Source organism: Malus sylvestris, chromosome 11 (genome assembly GCF_916048215.2).
Source record: "Malus sylvestris chromosome 11, drMalSylv7.2, whole genome shotgun sequence".
NCBI classification, from domain to species: Eukaryota; Viridiplantae; Streptophyta; class Magnoliopsida; order Rosales; family Rosaceae; genus Malus; species Malus sylvestris.
Window position 1 is genome coordinate 653,761 of NC_062270.1, and position 13,618 is coordinate 667,378.

General features: G+C 34.4%; 2 protein-coding genes and 1 non-coding gene across 3 annotated transcripts; 2 read left to right on the top strand and 1 right to left on the bottom strand.

Moving 5' to 3' along the window:
* The first annotated feature begins 1 nt into the window (after nt 1).
* LOC126590724 (uncharacterized) lies at nt 2-6,718 on the top strand. The gene is made up of 2 exons (XM_050256221.1): nt 2-605; nt 6,674-6,718. The coding sequence occupies exons 1-2, from the start codon at nt 228-230 to the stop codon at nt 6,716-6,718; spliced, it is 423 nt and encodes a 140-aa protein (XP_050112178.1). The 5' UTR covers nt 2-227.
* Nucleotides 6,719-8,131: 1,413 nt separating this feature from the next.
* Nucleotides 8,132-8,203, top strand: TRNAM-CAU (transfer RNA methionine (anticodon CAU)). The gene has a single exon. It is a non-coding gene; the product is annotated as a tRNA-Met (tRNA).
* Nucleotides 8,204-9,541: 1,338 nt separating this feature from the next.
* Nucleotides 9,542-11,593, bottom strand: LOC126588648 (putative disease resistance RPP13-like protein 1). Its single transcript, XM_050253748.1, has one exon. It carries the CDS (start codon nt 11,261-11,263, stop codon nt 10,250-10,252), a length of 1,014 nt encoding a protein of 337 aa, XP_050109705.1. The 5' UTR covers nt 11,264-11,593; the 3' UTR covers nt 9,542-10,249.
* Nucleotides 11,594-13,618: the final 2,025 nt, after the last annotated feature.

Below are 13,618 nucleotides of genomic sequence, written 5' to 3' on the forward strand. Positions count from 1 at the left end.
GATCTTTCACTTACAAGCAAGGAATTAAATATCGATATTATCGGCGAAATATCACCGATAATATCGTTTTTTTGACCCGGCGATATTTTTTTTAGTAAAAATAAAATATCTTTAAAATATCGCGATAATATCGCTAATATCGCGATATTACTGATATTATCGCGATATTCGTCGTCGTCGCCGCCGCCGGGAGGTGAGAAAGGGATCCAGAAACCAGATCGAAGAAGATGGATCCAGAAACCAGATCGAAGAAGAAGGATCCAGAAACCAGATCGAAGAAGAAGGATCCAGATCGAGGGAGAGACGAAGACGGAGAGACCGAGGGAGAGACGGAGACGGAGAGACCTAGGCAGAGATGGAGACGGAGAGACCGAGGGAGAGACGGAGACGGAGAGACCGAGGCAGAGACGGAGACGGAGAGACCGAGGCAGAGACAGAGACGTAGAGACGGAGATGGCGATGAGGTGGTGTCGCCGTTGATGTGGTGTGGAAGTGAGGGTGTGGGTTGTTCACGGGGAGAAGGAGAGAGTGCAGAGATGCAGAGAGTGCAGAGAGTGCAGAGAGGGCGAAGAGGGAGAATGAGGGTTGTTCACGGGGAGAAGGATGTAAACTTTATGTGGTTATATAATTAAAACACAAACGAAGGAATTTTAGCTGACCTGATCATGAAGCGATAGCCATTGGAGATCAAACGGAGAAGATGAAGGATGCGGCAACACCAAAGTCTTCTACAAAGCACCTAGCCGGATACAACTACTTTATGGGAAGTGTTTGTTGTGTCTCTAGGGTTTGCAGGGACCTTAGTATTTATACTGGCTAAGGCATTAAGGTTCCATCCATAAAGGAATCCCAAATCCCACTTTTTAGCCTATCAGTTAGGTATCATAATCACATAAAATCAAGGACTCCATCAATCTTACTTATATTGCAAGACACCTAATATAAGATTGATATCTTTAGGAAATAAATCACAATATCTACATTAATCTCCAATATTACATTCCTATTATATGTTGTAGACCATTTAAGGTTGATTTACATCGGAATAAATCCAACATTCTCCCACTGGTCTACACATATAATATTTATGTTTATACTTGAAATTGGAGATTAATGTCACTTTAATGGCCATGTAGTTGTGATAACATCCTATCCTTGATACAAGTTTCTGTCAAATAAGTCTTTCAACATGGAACTAACAAGGTTGTAAGGTTGACACAACCAAAAACCTTCATAATCACACATGCTAAAATCCTCATCCACATGAAACACCGTCAAATTATGATTGCAAAGATGAACTTTAATTACCTGAATGTGTCTCAACTTTTATCATCTCAGGTCCTCTTTAATGCAAACTTCTACTGCAGTTGCAAACAAAAACTTCATAAAACACAATTAATTCAACACCTACGAGCAAGATGAATTAACATGTTTTTGACACTAGTTCATATACCATATTAGTTACTTTCGTGAGAAAAATTTTCAACACTTATGAGCAAGATGAAAAAACTCTTACAACTAATACAACATATAAATCATGTCATGCCATTTTAAGTCGAACCAAAAGAATTAATCCACACTTACGAGCAAGTAGACTAACCATTCCTTTATGACTTAAAATGCAATTTGCTTAACTGGATATCAGATATATCGTCATCTGATAATTGACCAACACATAAACATGTGACTACATGAATCCAACCGGAGATTAAACTGAATAAATGGATTCAATCAACCATACATACCTTATAGGTCATCTGCAAATGTAAGGCATTAATTACATGAAACTCAAGCTCCCACTGATTTGCAACATCGTCACTTAATTTGCAAACACTACTTAAAACATACTTTTGAAATATGCTTGTGGGAACACCCTTACTTAGTCAATGAATGCATATCACTACAAAATTGTCTTTCTTTAACCTTTCCTTAACACCTTAAAAAACATAATCTTAATGAAAAGTAAAACTAAGAGATTCACCGTTGTTTATACAAAACCATGCATTTCACAACCATCTATTTGCATTAATAATTCCATATTTGTGCTAAGTCCCCACGACCCTCAAAATTCTTTTCTAAAGATTAACAAATAATCAATTAAGGCATCCAAATGATTGCAAGTAAAAATATACACATACACCAAGTACTCATTCTGCAACTTAAACATATTATTGTCATTCGAGTCATGGCATAATTCTAATTTCATCAACCAAAACACATATTCCTGGAAGATAGAATAAAACTTTATGCAAGTCCACTTAATGCTCAAAACTTTAGAACAACTCCCACTAAACTTTTAGAGTTTATACACTTATTGCAAATAAGTTAATGAGTGTGAAGCCCAATTTTCTTTCACTAATTCTCCCACTTGGGCAAACACTTATTCATATATTCTTTCAAGGATTTACCTAAACAAATTTGCTTCATATTTTAGACATAATATCACAACCAACATAAAGTTATCAAAAAGAATTTCAGCAATGAGTTACACTTACTCTAGAATTTATCATAATTAATTTACAAGCTTAATTGCTACCATAATTTTACAGATCAAAATAGACATACTAATCTTCATAAATTAAAAATATAGGGCCGTTTTAGGTCAAACTAATTGTCTAAAGTGACGTCTCGAAAGACAAAAACAATCTGCCAGCAAAACTGTCTGTACGAGTATGGGTTACTAGTAAATTCACCATAATTACACTACATGGCAAAACTTTACGAAAATTTGCAGACACATAGTAGACATATATATGTTGAACATATCAAAAATTCAGGTCGTTTGGTGATCATTAGACGTATCATTCACTCAATTTAAATCAAGACATGCAATCTGCCAGAAACAATCATGTGCATCTATCATGAATTTATACATCCATAACAATTCAATTTCATATCATTTCAATTTTGATGTCCAAGGGAAACTCTAGTAGTCAAATTTCATCATCTAAAACGACATCATACTTCAAATTGAAAAGATTTACAAGCATAAGACTTAAATAATGTGTACCTTAGCAATCCTTGATTAACCTTCATGGGTCCAATACTTTGCATCAACAAGTCTCATGAAGAGACACAAAATACGTAATGATGCAACCGATTTCCATGCCTTAAAACCACAACCTATTATGGGGCTCATAGTGGGATTTTGTAACTGATGGCATGGAACTTTTTCCCCAATAAACTTCATAAAACTAGATTAATTTACACCTACGGGCAAGCAAATTAATTAGTTTCTAGTACTGAATTATATGTCACAAGAGTTACCTTCATAAAAAAAACTTCAACACCTACGGGCAAGATGAAGTTTTCACAAACTCCTGTGAAATAAAACTCATACTATGCCATCTTAATTAAAACAAAGGAAACGATCCACACCTACGGGCAAGAAGATTATCCCTTTTATTCTAATTAAGATGCAATGTTGATCAAAATAACTTAAAACCATAGTCCCAACATCAACTAAGCCGCTACGGCTTGCTTAGTTGACAAGACATTGATCATCTCCAGCCTTCATGACTCCCTTCGATATCCAATTAATCTCAAAAAACCTGACAACATACTTGAAAGGAGATTAATCACATATAGATCAAGTTGTATAAGAGCTATAATATCAATCTTCCACCACAAGGATATCAACACGTATGAGAAAACATGATGGAGCTAATAGATTCAAAATGGAAACACTTTAAACAATATAGTCGCTTTTAATTCAAAAGCCAAATTGTGATATCACTTAAATGCTCTCTTAAGTCAAACGGGTTCCTTTCCTTTTGTACCTTTATTTTTGTAGTACAAGACTCCTAAAACATTAGCATCAAAATCGTGCATTAGCCTTGTAAATACCAAATTAAGTAAAGGAACAACCAAAAAATCTTTTCTTCCAAAAGAAAAAAAAAACTCCAATACATGCCATACATTAGCCTTGAATAATTTCTTTTCTTCTCCCCTTATGGCACATAAAATTGACTTATCAAAACATTGTTTAAATTCTTTAGGCATGGGAAAAACTAATAAACTATATACAAGTTTGAAGACTTATGCTTATCAATTTAGTCACATGCTCTGAATGAAATACATACCTTATGCCTTCATATGTTCACCACTTCTTTATAAACATATTTATAATCACATGACCAACCACAATTCTCAAATAAATAGTTAAAATACAAATGAGAATTGTCACATAATTACTACAAACCTTATTCACTTGTATTATACCCTTATTCTTGTCATTGGATGCTTTCTGTCATTCTCAGTCAATCCATAAGTTATGCATTAGTCATGTACAATTAAATGACTATACTGAGATAGGAAAGCAAAATTGTAGACAAAACTAATTTGATTAGTCATGCAAATTCCGCATGGAGTTAATATCATTATAAACCGTACTTGAATTAATCCCCCATCATGCTTAGTATACTGCATTACTAATCAACACATTTGTGTTAGGACAACCCAATCCCTTTAATAAAACATGCCATATGTCCATTTTAGTTATTACCCATGAAAAACAGAGCAATAGACTTACTCTTGTACTAATGCCGAAACACCCAGACTATTTGTACAAAATATAGTCTCAAACAATAAAATAATTTATGCATTTTTACATATGCTTCTCCGCATGTTTACCATATACATACCATTTAGATACTGGTGTCATGATAATTTTACACATGCAATGTGAACTTCTAGATACATAATTGGCTTTAGAAAATTACGTATACTTAGCTTGATCAAACAATTGATGGCACTTATGCAATTGCAATTCATGGCAAACAATATTAGTCCTTATTCAAATGGATAACAAATGCAATAAAGATTTGGAGTTTAAGAAGTAATTCCAAAAAACCTTATAAGGTATGTAATTATATTTTGAGGGGTGCTTAGTGTCCCCTTGTTGCCTTTCCACCCTGGAAGCAGTGACTGGAGCTGCTTGGACCAGCCAATAGGCTCACTCATGCATATTACTAACAAAAAACCACGAACAAGCAAGATATATATGCACTTTTATATGCATGCATTTTGGCATATCTTAAAAATCTACTTTTTCCTCGTTCTGTATGCCACTTATATGCAGAATTAATCATGTTCAAAACATATATTTTCTCTTTGTTTTGATAACCAAGTTTAAAACTTAATAGTCAAAACTAACCATATGCATGATCAACTAATTAATTCGCAATTGACACATATAATGATCAATATTGTTTGCTTTGATAGGAGACTTTACCGAGCTTGTTGACTTGAGATGCTTCATAGTCTTCCTTGGCAAGATTAGTACAGAAGTACATATTTCTATATGCTTACAAAATTGACAACAACGTTAGCCAAAAAGTTGTATCTACCACTAAATCAATTCAACCAAAACATTGGCATGAATATCGAAAGAAAGCTTAAAGCATGCCATATTCTTCCAGTCATAATTAATTCAGTAAAGATGAGCAAAGCAAACTGTTCCAATCTTTCTTTATGAGAACTGAATACAAGAAAGGAAGCTTGAAGTGCTTGAAAACCTACCATTCAACAATTATTAGTTTACCAATTTATGAGTGATATATCTCAAAATTCTCCAGTGCAAGGTTAGAACCGACCTCCATCAGGATCTCATATGCGATGCATATATGAACCTCCTTATTTGGCTTTGCTGATCATCTCAAATTCTCCGGTGCATGGTTAGAACAAAATGACTATTTCAATTGAACCAAAACATTAATATGAACATTGAAATAGAAAACGTTAAGCACCATGGTAATTCCAATTATACAATTCCATGAAATAATGAACCAACTATTTTAATCTTCCTTTATTATAGTTAATTCAATATCATCATTTAGTGCTTCAATTAGAAAAGCCCACATTTGGAATTGAAGGGTGGTGGCGGTGGAAGAAAACTTGAACTCAACTGGCACCACTCGCAGAAACAGATTATCCAATTATGTAATTGTTTAATTTAACTGATAATTTCGGTCTCTAAGACCAAATAGGAATTTATGTAAAACATGTGCCGTGCATATCAGACTAATATGCCAAGTATATACAATTATATGCGGAACCGTACTATGCAGTTTTCAAGCAGGTCCAACATGGTGATGTTGCCGAATGCAATCACAATTTGGATTTAAAAAACCGCAGTCCAAAAGAAAAGATATTATATAATCAAACTTCAAACCTAATAGGTTTTAATCATATAACCAGTGGCTCTGATACCACATGTAAACTTTATGTGGTTATATAATTAAAACACAAACGAAGGAATTTTAGCTGACCTGATCATGAAGCGATAGCCATTGGAGATCAAACGGAGAAGATGAAGGATGCGGCAACACCAAAGTCTTCTACAAAGCACCTAGCCGGATACAACTACTTTATGGGAAGTGTTTGTTGTGTCTCTAGGGTTTGCAGGGACCTTAGTATTTATACTGGCTAAGGCATTAAGGTTCCATCCATAAAGGAATCCCAAATCCCACTTTTTAGCCTATCAGTTAGGTATCATAATCACATAAAATCAAGGACTCCATCAATCTTACTTATATTGCAAGACACCTAATATAAGATTGATATCTTTAGGAAATAAATCACAATATCTACATTAATCTCCAATATTACATTCCTATTATATGTTGTAGACCATTTAAGGTTGATTTACATCGGAATAAATCCAACAAAGGAGAGAGTGCAGAGAGTGCAGAGAGCGATGAGGAGGTGTTGCCGTTGAAGTGGTGTGGAAGTGAGGGTGTGGCGTGTGGGTTGGTTCACGGGGAGAAGGAGAGAGTGCAGAGAGTGCAGAGAGTGCAGAGAGAGAGCACGGTAGAGATGAGAGAGTGAGGGAAAAGAGAGATCTGAGAGAAAAGAGAGACGGGGACACAAAAGCAAGGTGGGCCCCCTGGGCACACCTATTAAGATCTAAAAATAATTTTAAAAGCAAGATAAACTCAAACTTAGTGAAAATACAATTTAAATTGGGGTGGGTGTAACAATCTACCCCTCTTAAAAGAATTTCGTCTCCGAAATTTAAAATCACTTACTAAACTGAAATACTAGAAAATAGGAAGAAGAATATATGTATAAAGAGAAATCAAGTCCAAATAATTACATCATATTAAAATTTGATTAATTTTTTTTCAGTTACATATATTCTATATGATAAATTTCTATTTTAAATCAAGTCCAAATAATTACATCATATTAAAATTTGATTATTTTTTTTTCAGTTACATATATTCTATATGATAAATTTCTATTTTAAATCAAGTCCAAATAATTACATCATATTAAAATTTGATTATTTTTTTTTCAGTTACATATATTATATATGATAAATTTCTATTTTAAATCAAGTCCAAATAATTACATCATACTAAAATTTGATTAATTTCTTTTCAAGTATCTACTTTTGAACTACTCACCACGTTCACTCTATGTGATACTAAGTCACTCATATATCTTACCATACAATGTATAAAGTGTAAAATATTGTACTAATTCATTATATATAAATGATTATGGTGTGTTTAAACTTATTTCATTAATTACTACATATTTTTTACACTTACAATGTTTGCCAGCTCGCTATATAATCAACTTAAATTAGTTAAATCCATCATGCAATGCATTTCCTTCCAATTTTTTGTGATAAACTAATAGATAATTGACTAAATAAACATCCTGCAAAGTTTCAATAAAAATTTCCAAGTTTTTCTTACAATTTCCGTGGTTTCCATGTAATTTTTATCGATATCGATATTATCCCGATATTTCCATCGATATTTCCGTGTTTTCGGACTACCGATATTTCCGATATTACCGATATTTTCTTCCTTGCTTACAAGTGACTTCTTAATAGTAGTTTAGAGCTTTAAATTCGTATGTTGAATAAAAAAAGGAAAACATTACCCATACATATGAATGAATTTATTGTATATATTGATAGTGGGTGATAGTTGAGTTACTTATTTAAATTCGTGTCGTTTGAACAATATTTGTTTTCTGTCATATTCTATATTGTACAAATTGGAAATTTTGCTATCCTGTTGTACCTCAAGTTGGTAGTTTTGGGTGGTTGATGAGTTTGAGTTCAACTCTACAGTAGATGGAATATGTAGGTCATTTCGGCCTCCACCATCAACAAATCAGAGTGGCGCAGCGGAAGCGTGGTGGGCCCATAACCCACAGGTCCCAGGATCGAAACCTGGCTCTGATATAATGTTTTTTTACTTTTTTATTTTTTATTTTTGCTGTTTTCTCCTCTTTCAACTCGTAAACTGATTTCAGTGATTTGTGCTGCAACATGATTTGTTTCAGACTTCTGCCAAGGTCATTTTATCTGTATTAGGTTTCGAGCGTGCGCGTCAAGCAAGCTTATTCGTTTTTCAACTCATTATATTGATCATGGATTTGGAGTTGATTGAGTTTTATTTCGACTGCGGCAAAGGGGTTTCCATTGGCATGTCTGGCGTGATGGGTAGGCAGGTGAGGGTCGTCTTTGAGGTTTCGGAGGCTTTGTGCGAAATTCATAAAAGGGGCCCTCCTTATAAGACATTTAAAAAAAAAAATTGAACAACGTATTGATGTTAAAAAACAATATCGAAATAAACTTTAAAACTAACTGACCATCTGTTTCTAAATATTATTAAATGTAAGGAAAGGTACAAAATAACCATAGTACTAATAACTAAAGAAAAAAAAAATCATTATAGATGAGAAATACCCAAATCTTCAAATTGCGAGTCAATATACTTAAATTAGTAAATATCTTATTTTGATCGAAGTTTACATCACTCTGATCAGTTGAATTGTCATCATGATTTGGAAGTTTCTCTTTAATTTCATAAATTTATAAATTAGGGTTTAATAATTTATGGGAAATATAACAATATGACAAGGGAATTACACTGGGAGTTTGGGACACTCACACTGGCACACGTTCTGGTGCTCTGCGCTGAATTGTTTGCCTTTGTAGTGACGGTAGTCTGGTGTGAAAAGAAGAAAAATGGAACGCAGCGATGAGATTTTGGCATGAGAGAAGTAGTCTATTTTTGAATTGTTTGTCTCGGTCAATGGGTTTTCCACTTTAATTGATTAATTTGCCCCTCGTTAATTATTATTTTATATATTTTCGTATAGGTTGTAGGTAATTCTACTAGTAGTCTGATGGCTTTTAGCCTTTTAGGTAGTAGTTTGACTATGATGGCTTTTAGGTGGTAGTCTGATGGTTTTTGGCCCATCAGATTTTTATATGTATATATTTTGATTTGATTAGTATTTCTATATAATATTATTTTATATATATTATTATACTCAATAAAAAATATTTTTCGGGACCCCCAAAATTTTGGGACCTTGTGCCATGGAACTAGTCGCACTCCCCCAACGTCGGCTCTGTAGCAGGTCATGTAGAATTTTTCCTCAAAGATAACTGAGCACATCCTAATTGCTGCATCCCTTGGTTTGTGATTTTGTTGCACGATTACTGAGGTCTATTTTTTTTGTGTATTGTTAAAGTTGAATGCGTGGGAACCCATTAGTTCTTCATTTATCGTGTATCTGGAGAAGGCCGTTTTTCTGCTCTTTTATGGTTTTGAGTAGTCTTACAGTACTGATATGGTTTATAATTTGAACGGAGTTGATTAAACTATACAATGGGTGTGATTTTGACCGGCTTTTCGGTTCATGTTTGTCAGGTAAGCCGCTAATAACTATGTAGATTGAGTGACTAACCTCTGGCAATAGCTAGCTTTGACACACTTCTATGTTCTTGTTCCCAGGAACACCTTACGACGGTGGCATATATTTCCTTAGTATTATACGTTTCCGAGTGACCATCCGTTTAAACCTCCAAAGGTATTGTGTCGAATCCAAAATATCCAAATATTGTTGTTTCCTTTGGATTTACGAGGCATGCATCATGTATGGACACGATGGCATCCCCTTGTATTCCCATGTTATATCTCCATATCGTGTCGTATTCCCTTATAGTCATAGAACAATTCTTGTTAATTTGACTTATCCCCTTGTCATGTCGCGTTGCATTCTCATGTCCATTTCCGAGTCCATGCATCATAGGTCTTGAAACTTGATAAGGAATAGTTAAACAATTTAATTATTACTCTCTTATATCATTATTTATTTTACTTTCAGTGTTGTAGGTTGTATTTAAGTTTGTCATGGCATGCATTTTGCTAACATTTTGAATGTTTGGCATGCGATGGGAATGTTATGGGTTTAGGATGCTATGACATGCTGACATCTAAATTATTCTGAAATAGTAGGCGGAAGTGTTGGCAAAATGCTGGCATGCCACTATGCGAGTGTTAGCATAGCCATGAGTTGTCTTGAGAACGACCTTGCTTCCCTTTTCCCCATACGTGAGAAGAGTTTGTAGCCGGTCCCAATCAGCATAGCTCTCATTCCAAAGGTCATCCAGGACAAGTAAAAATCTCTTTTCCCTCAATTGTTCCCTTAGTTGAACCTCAGGGAAATTCATCTCCAAAATATCACAAGGTTTTTTAGTGATTTCCTCAAGAAGGGTCTTAATCACCCTCAAAGCCTCATACTGTTCGGAAACACAAACCCAAACACTAGTATCGAAATTCTCTTTAACTTGTTCATCATTGTAAAGGAGTTGCGCAAGAGTTGTCTTACCAACCCCGCCCATTCCGACTATAGGGACAACAGAAAAATTACAGCTACTTCCATTGTCAGATAGTAGCAGTAGTGTTTTTAACTTTTCGTTATCTCCATCCCTTCCATAGGTACAAAATCGGTCCTCAATAACAGAAGTTGTTGGAGGTCTTTGTGAAACCCTACCCCCAGGGCCAACACCTCCTCTAAGACCAAGGATATCTTTTTGTTTTGCAAGGTGTGTCAACTTTTTGAATAGATCTTCTATTCTACCATTTAAGCCTTTATAATTAAAAGGATTAAGAGAGGTAGAAAGGATGTTCCACACCTGGGTTTTTTTAGTCTGATCGTTCACCTTGCAACGCAAAGCTTCAGCATCGATCTCGTCCACCAAGTCTTCGGCATCGAACACAGTATGTTTGAGTTCGTCAAGCCACATTCCGACGGCAGGATTGACAATCTGCTTCCCCTCTGCATCATTGAGCACTGCATGGAGGGTCATCAACGTCACCTTCAGTCTGTCCACGAGCAAGTGGTTGAGTCTTCTTGCCCGGAAGAAGTCCATGAACTCTCCGGAGGCAATCTTGTTGCACAACACCTGGATCGAACCGGAGAGCAAAGCCTCTCCAACCAAAGCCATTTTCTCTTCTTGCCAAAAGGACTAATTTTGATCAAGTATTTGAAGTGGAAAAACTGAAAATTCTTTTGAAATTCAAGTAAGCAACTAGCAAAGTACGAAGGATTATATATCTTAATTATAATTGGTGATCTTGATAATGGTGGGGACCACACACGCAAGCATAAAGCGAATACTGGTGGCTGTGCTTTGGAGGTAGAGGCTTTGTTGTGTCTTACTCTTGCTAATTGCTATGTGGGTTGAAATTTCAGAAAAGTAGAGGGTAAGGAAAATGCGTCGGTGGGATGACATGTTCCTTTTTTCTAAGAGATAATGGGAAAATAATGCTATGAATATACATAGGCTGTTTGAGTTTCAAACATGGACGGAGCACAGTATACACTGATAGTTTTAATCGTTGGATTTTGACTGCAAATTCAGCTATTCATTCATCTATTTTATACTATATAGGCTGCTTCATTTTAGAATTTTTTTGCCATCATAGTTGCCGTCAGGGGTGAAGCTAAATGTAAACTGGAGGTTACTTTCCATGTGGCTCCATTAATTGGATGACAAAATTATGAACTTCTGTTTAATTATACTAACATTTGCCTACACACTTTGTGTGTATGAACACATTTTTTAGAAAATGAGGAGAGAGGGAGGGAGAGAGAACGTGGGGGGAGTGTTTGGTTTTTTTATTTATTTCATATTTATTTTATTTTTTATTTTAATATTGGAGGTATTTTAACATCACTTGTAGGTGAGGCTTCAATAAAAACAGTAAAATTTGGACCTGTGAAAGTACATTTTTGCCCATAATTTTTTTTTTTTGTGATAGAAGACTAATTTGTCTTTTCACTCTCTTTTGATTGACAAAGAGGATTTCATTAATTAGTAGAGATTAGAACATGGTTAATAAAGGTATCGGCTCTCCCAAATTCTTTAAGCCAGCTTCACCTCAAGTAAAGACTAATATAAACTCACTTCAAGTTCTAAACTCTTTTGTTTTAACTTTTGAAGAATTCTAGCCACATTCTCCTTTGTACCTTCTTTTTTATTTCCTTTAATTTATTTTTAAGATTCTACAATATTACTTGATAATCCAATCCTTTTATTTTCTAACATTTAAAAACCATCTCTACAAAAAAAAAAAAAATAGCTAAATTCAAATCTGTTTAGTCGTTTAAGGATTATCTAATAATGGATGAATATGTTTTTTAGTTAACTAATGAAATCATGACAACGGCAATAGAACTGTTAAACGATTTCCGATTTGTTTACTTTTTGCATTCATCGTAATTTTTACTTTATTTTGCAATATCATGCAATCACTACACGTTTAGAGTGTCAACAATAATATTAATTTCATATGTTAAATAGCATTACGTATTTTTGTAAGAAAAGGTGTATGCAATAATTTTCATTTGATTTTATAAAAACAAAATCACTCGCATAGAAATAAGTTGGCAAAATTTCAAGGAGTCCGACTTCTGCTTCCAGTTTTATGTTTATTTTATTGTCTAATGCAAAAGATATTCTACGATAATTATTACATTAACGAGAGGAAGAAGGGTTTAAAATTTAAATCTAAGACGTACTAAATTTAAGAAGAAAGTCTTAACTGTTAGGGCAATCCACTACTTACACTTCCAGGCCGGCCCTGGGGATGGCAGTCTCCTGTATATAACATATAAGTATATGAAATGTTGCTAGTGCGGTGGAATTGGTTCTCTTTCTTTTTCTTTTGGGGCGGGTAGTTCGAATCACCGTGCCCTCCAAATGTATTTTTTTTCTTTTTCTTTTGAAGGTAACCTCCAAATGCACAAAAAGGTTCAGATGCAAATTTTGGATTCTTCTTCAACATGTAAAGTTATAAATCAACTATCACATGGTCTTAAAGATTGTAATTTGAGGTAGCTTAAACTTTGAATTTAAATTTTGTTTTTCAATAATTTATTTTTCAACTAGATTATTCTAAGTTTGATGTTGATTTTAGAAAGAACACAAGAGAACCACTTTGTCTTGATGAATTTATTATATTCGTCAATCAAGTTTTATTGTTCTTTACTCTCTTGATTATCAAGTTTTATTGCTCTTCAATCTCAATCTTGGACTCTTTGCAAACACTTAGTACATTTGCATCTAAAACATGAAAGGTCTAATATTTAAGTAAAATTTGTATATCTTTTTTTTTTGACGTTAATTTTAATGATATTTAACGTAGAAATAGACTTTTTATGTAATTAGCAATTTTTTTTTATACATATCAATGTACAAAGAGTCGAAGGCTAGAGAACTTTAGGGCCCCACCTCAGAGGCTCGCTTAGGACCCCCAAATTCTCAGGGCTGGCCCTGTACACTTCCCGTACGTATCAT

Bases quoted from the DNA above. Each gene is read 5' to 3' on its own strand.
- LOC126590724 (XM_050256221.1), top strand. From the start codon at position 228: ATGGATCCAGAAACCAGATCGAAGAAGAAGGATCCAGAAACCAGATCG. The intron at 606-6,673 runs GTAAACTTTATG...CCAACAAAGGAG, and splicing joins TTGTTCACGGGGAGAAGGAT to AGAGTGCAGAGAGTGCAGAG.
- LOC126588648 (XM_050253748.1), bottom strand. From the start codon at position 11,263: ATGGCTTTGGTTGGAGAGGCTTTGCTCTCCGGTTCGATCCAGGTGTTG.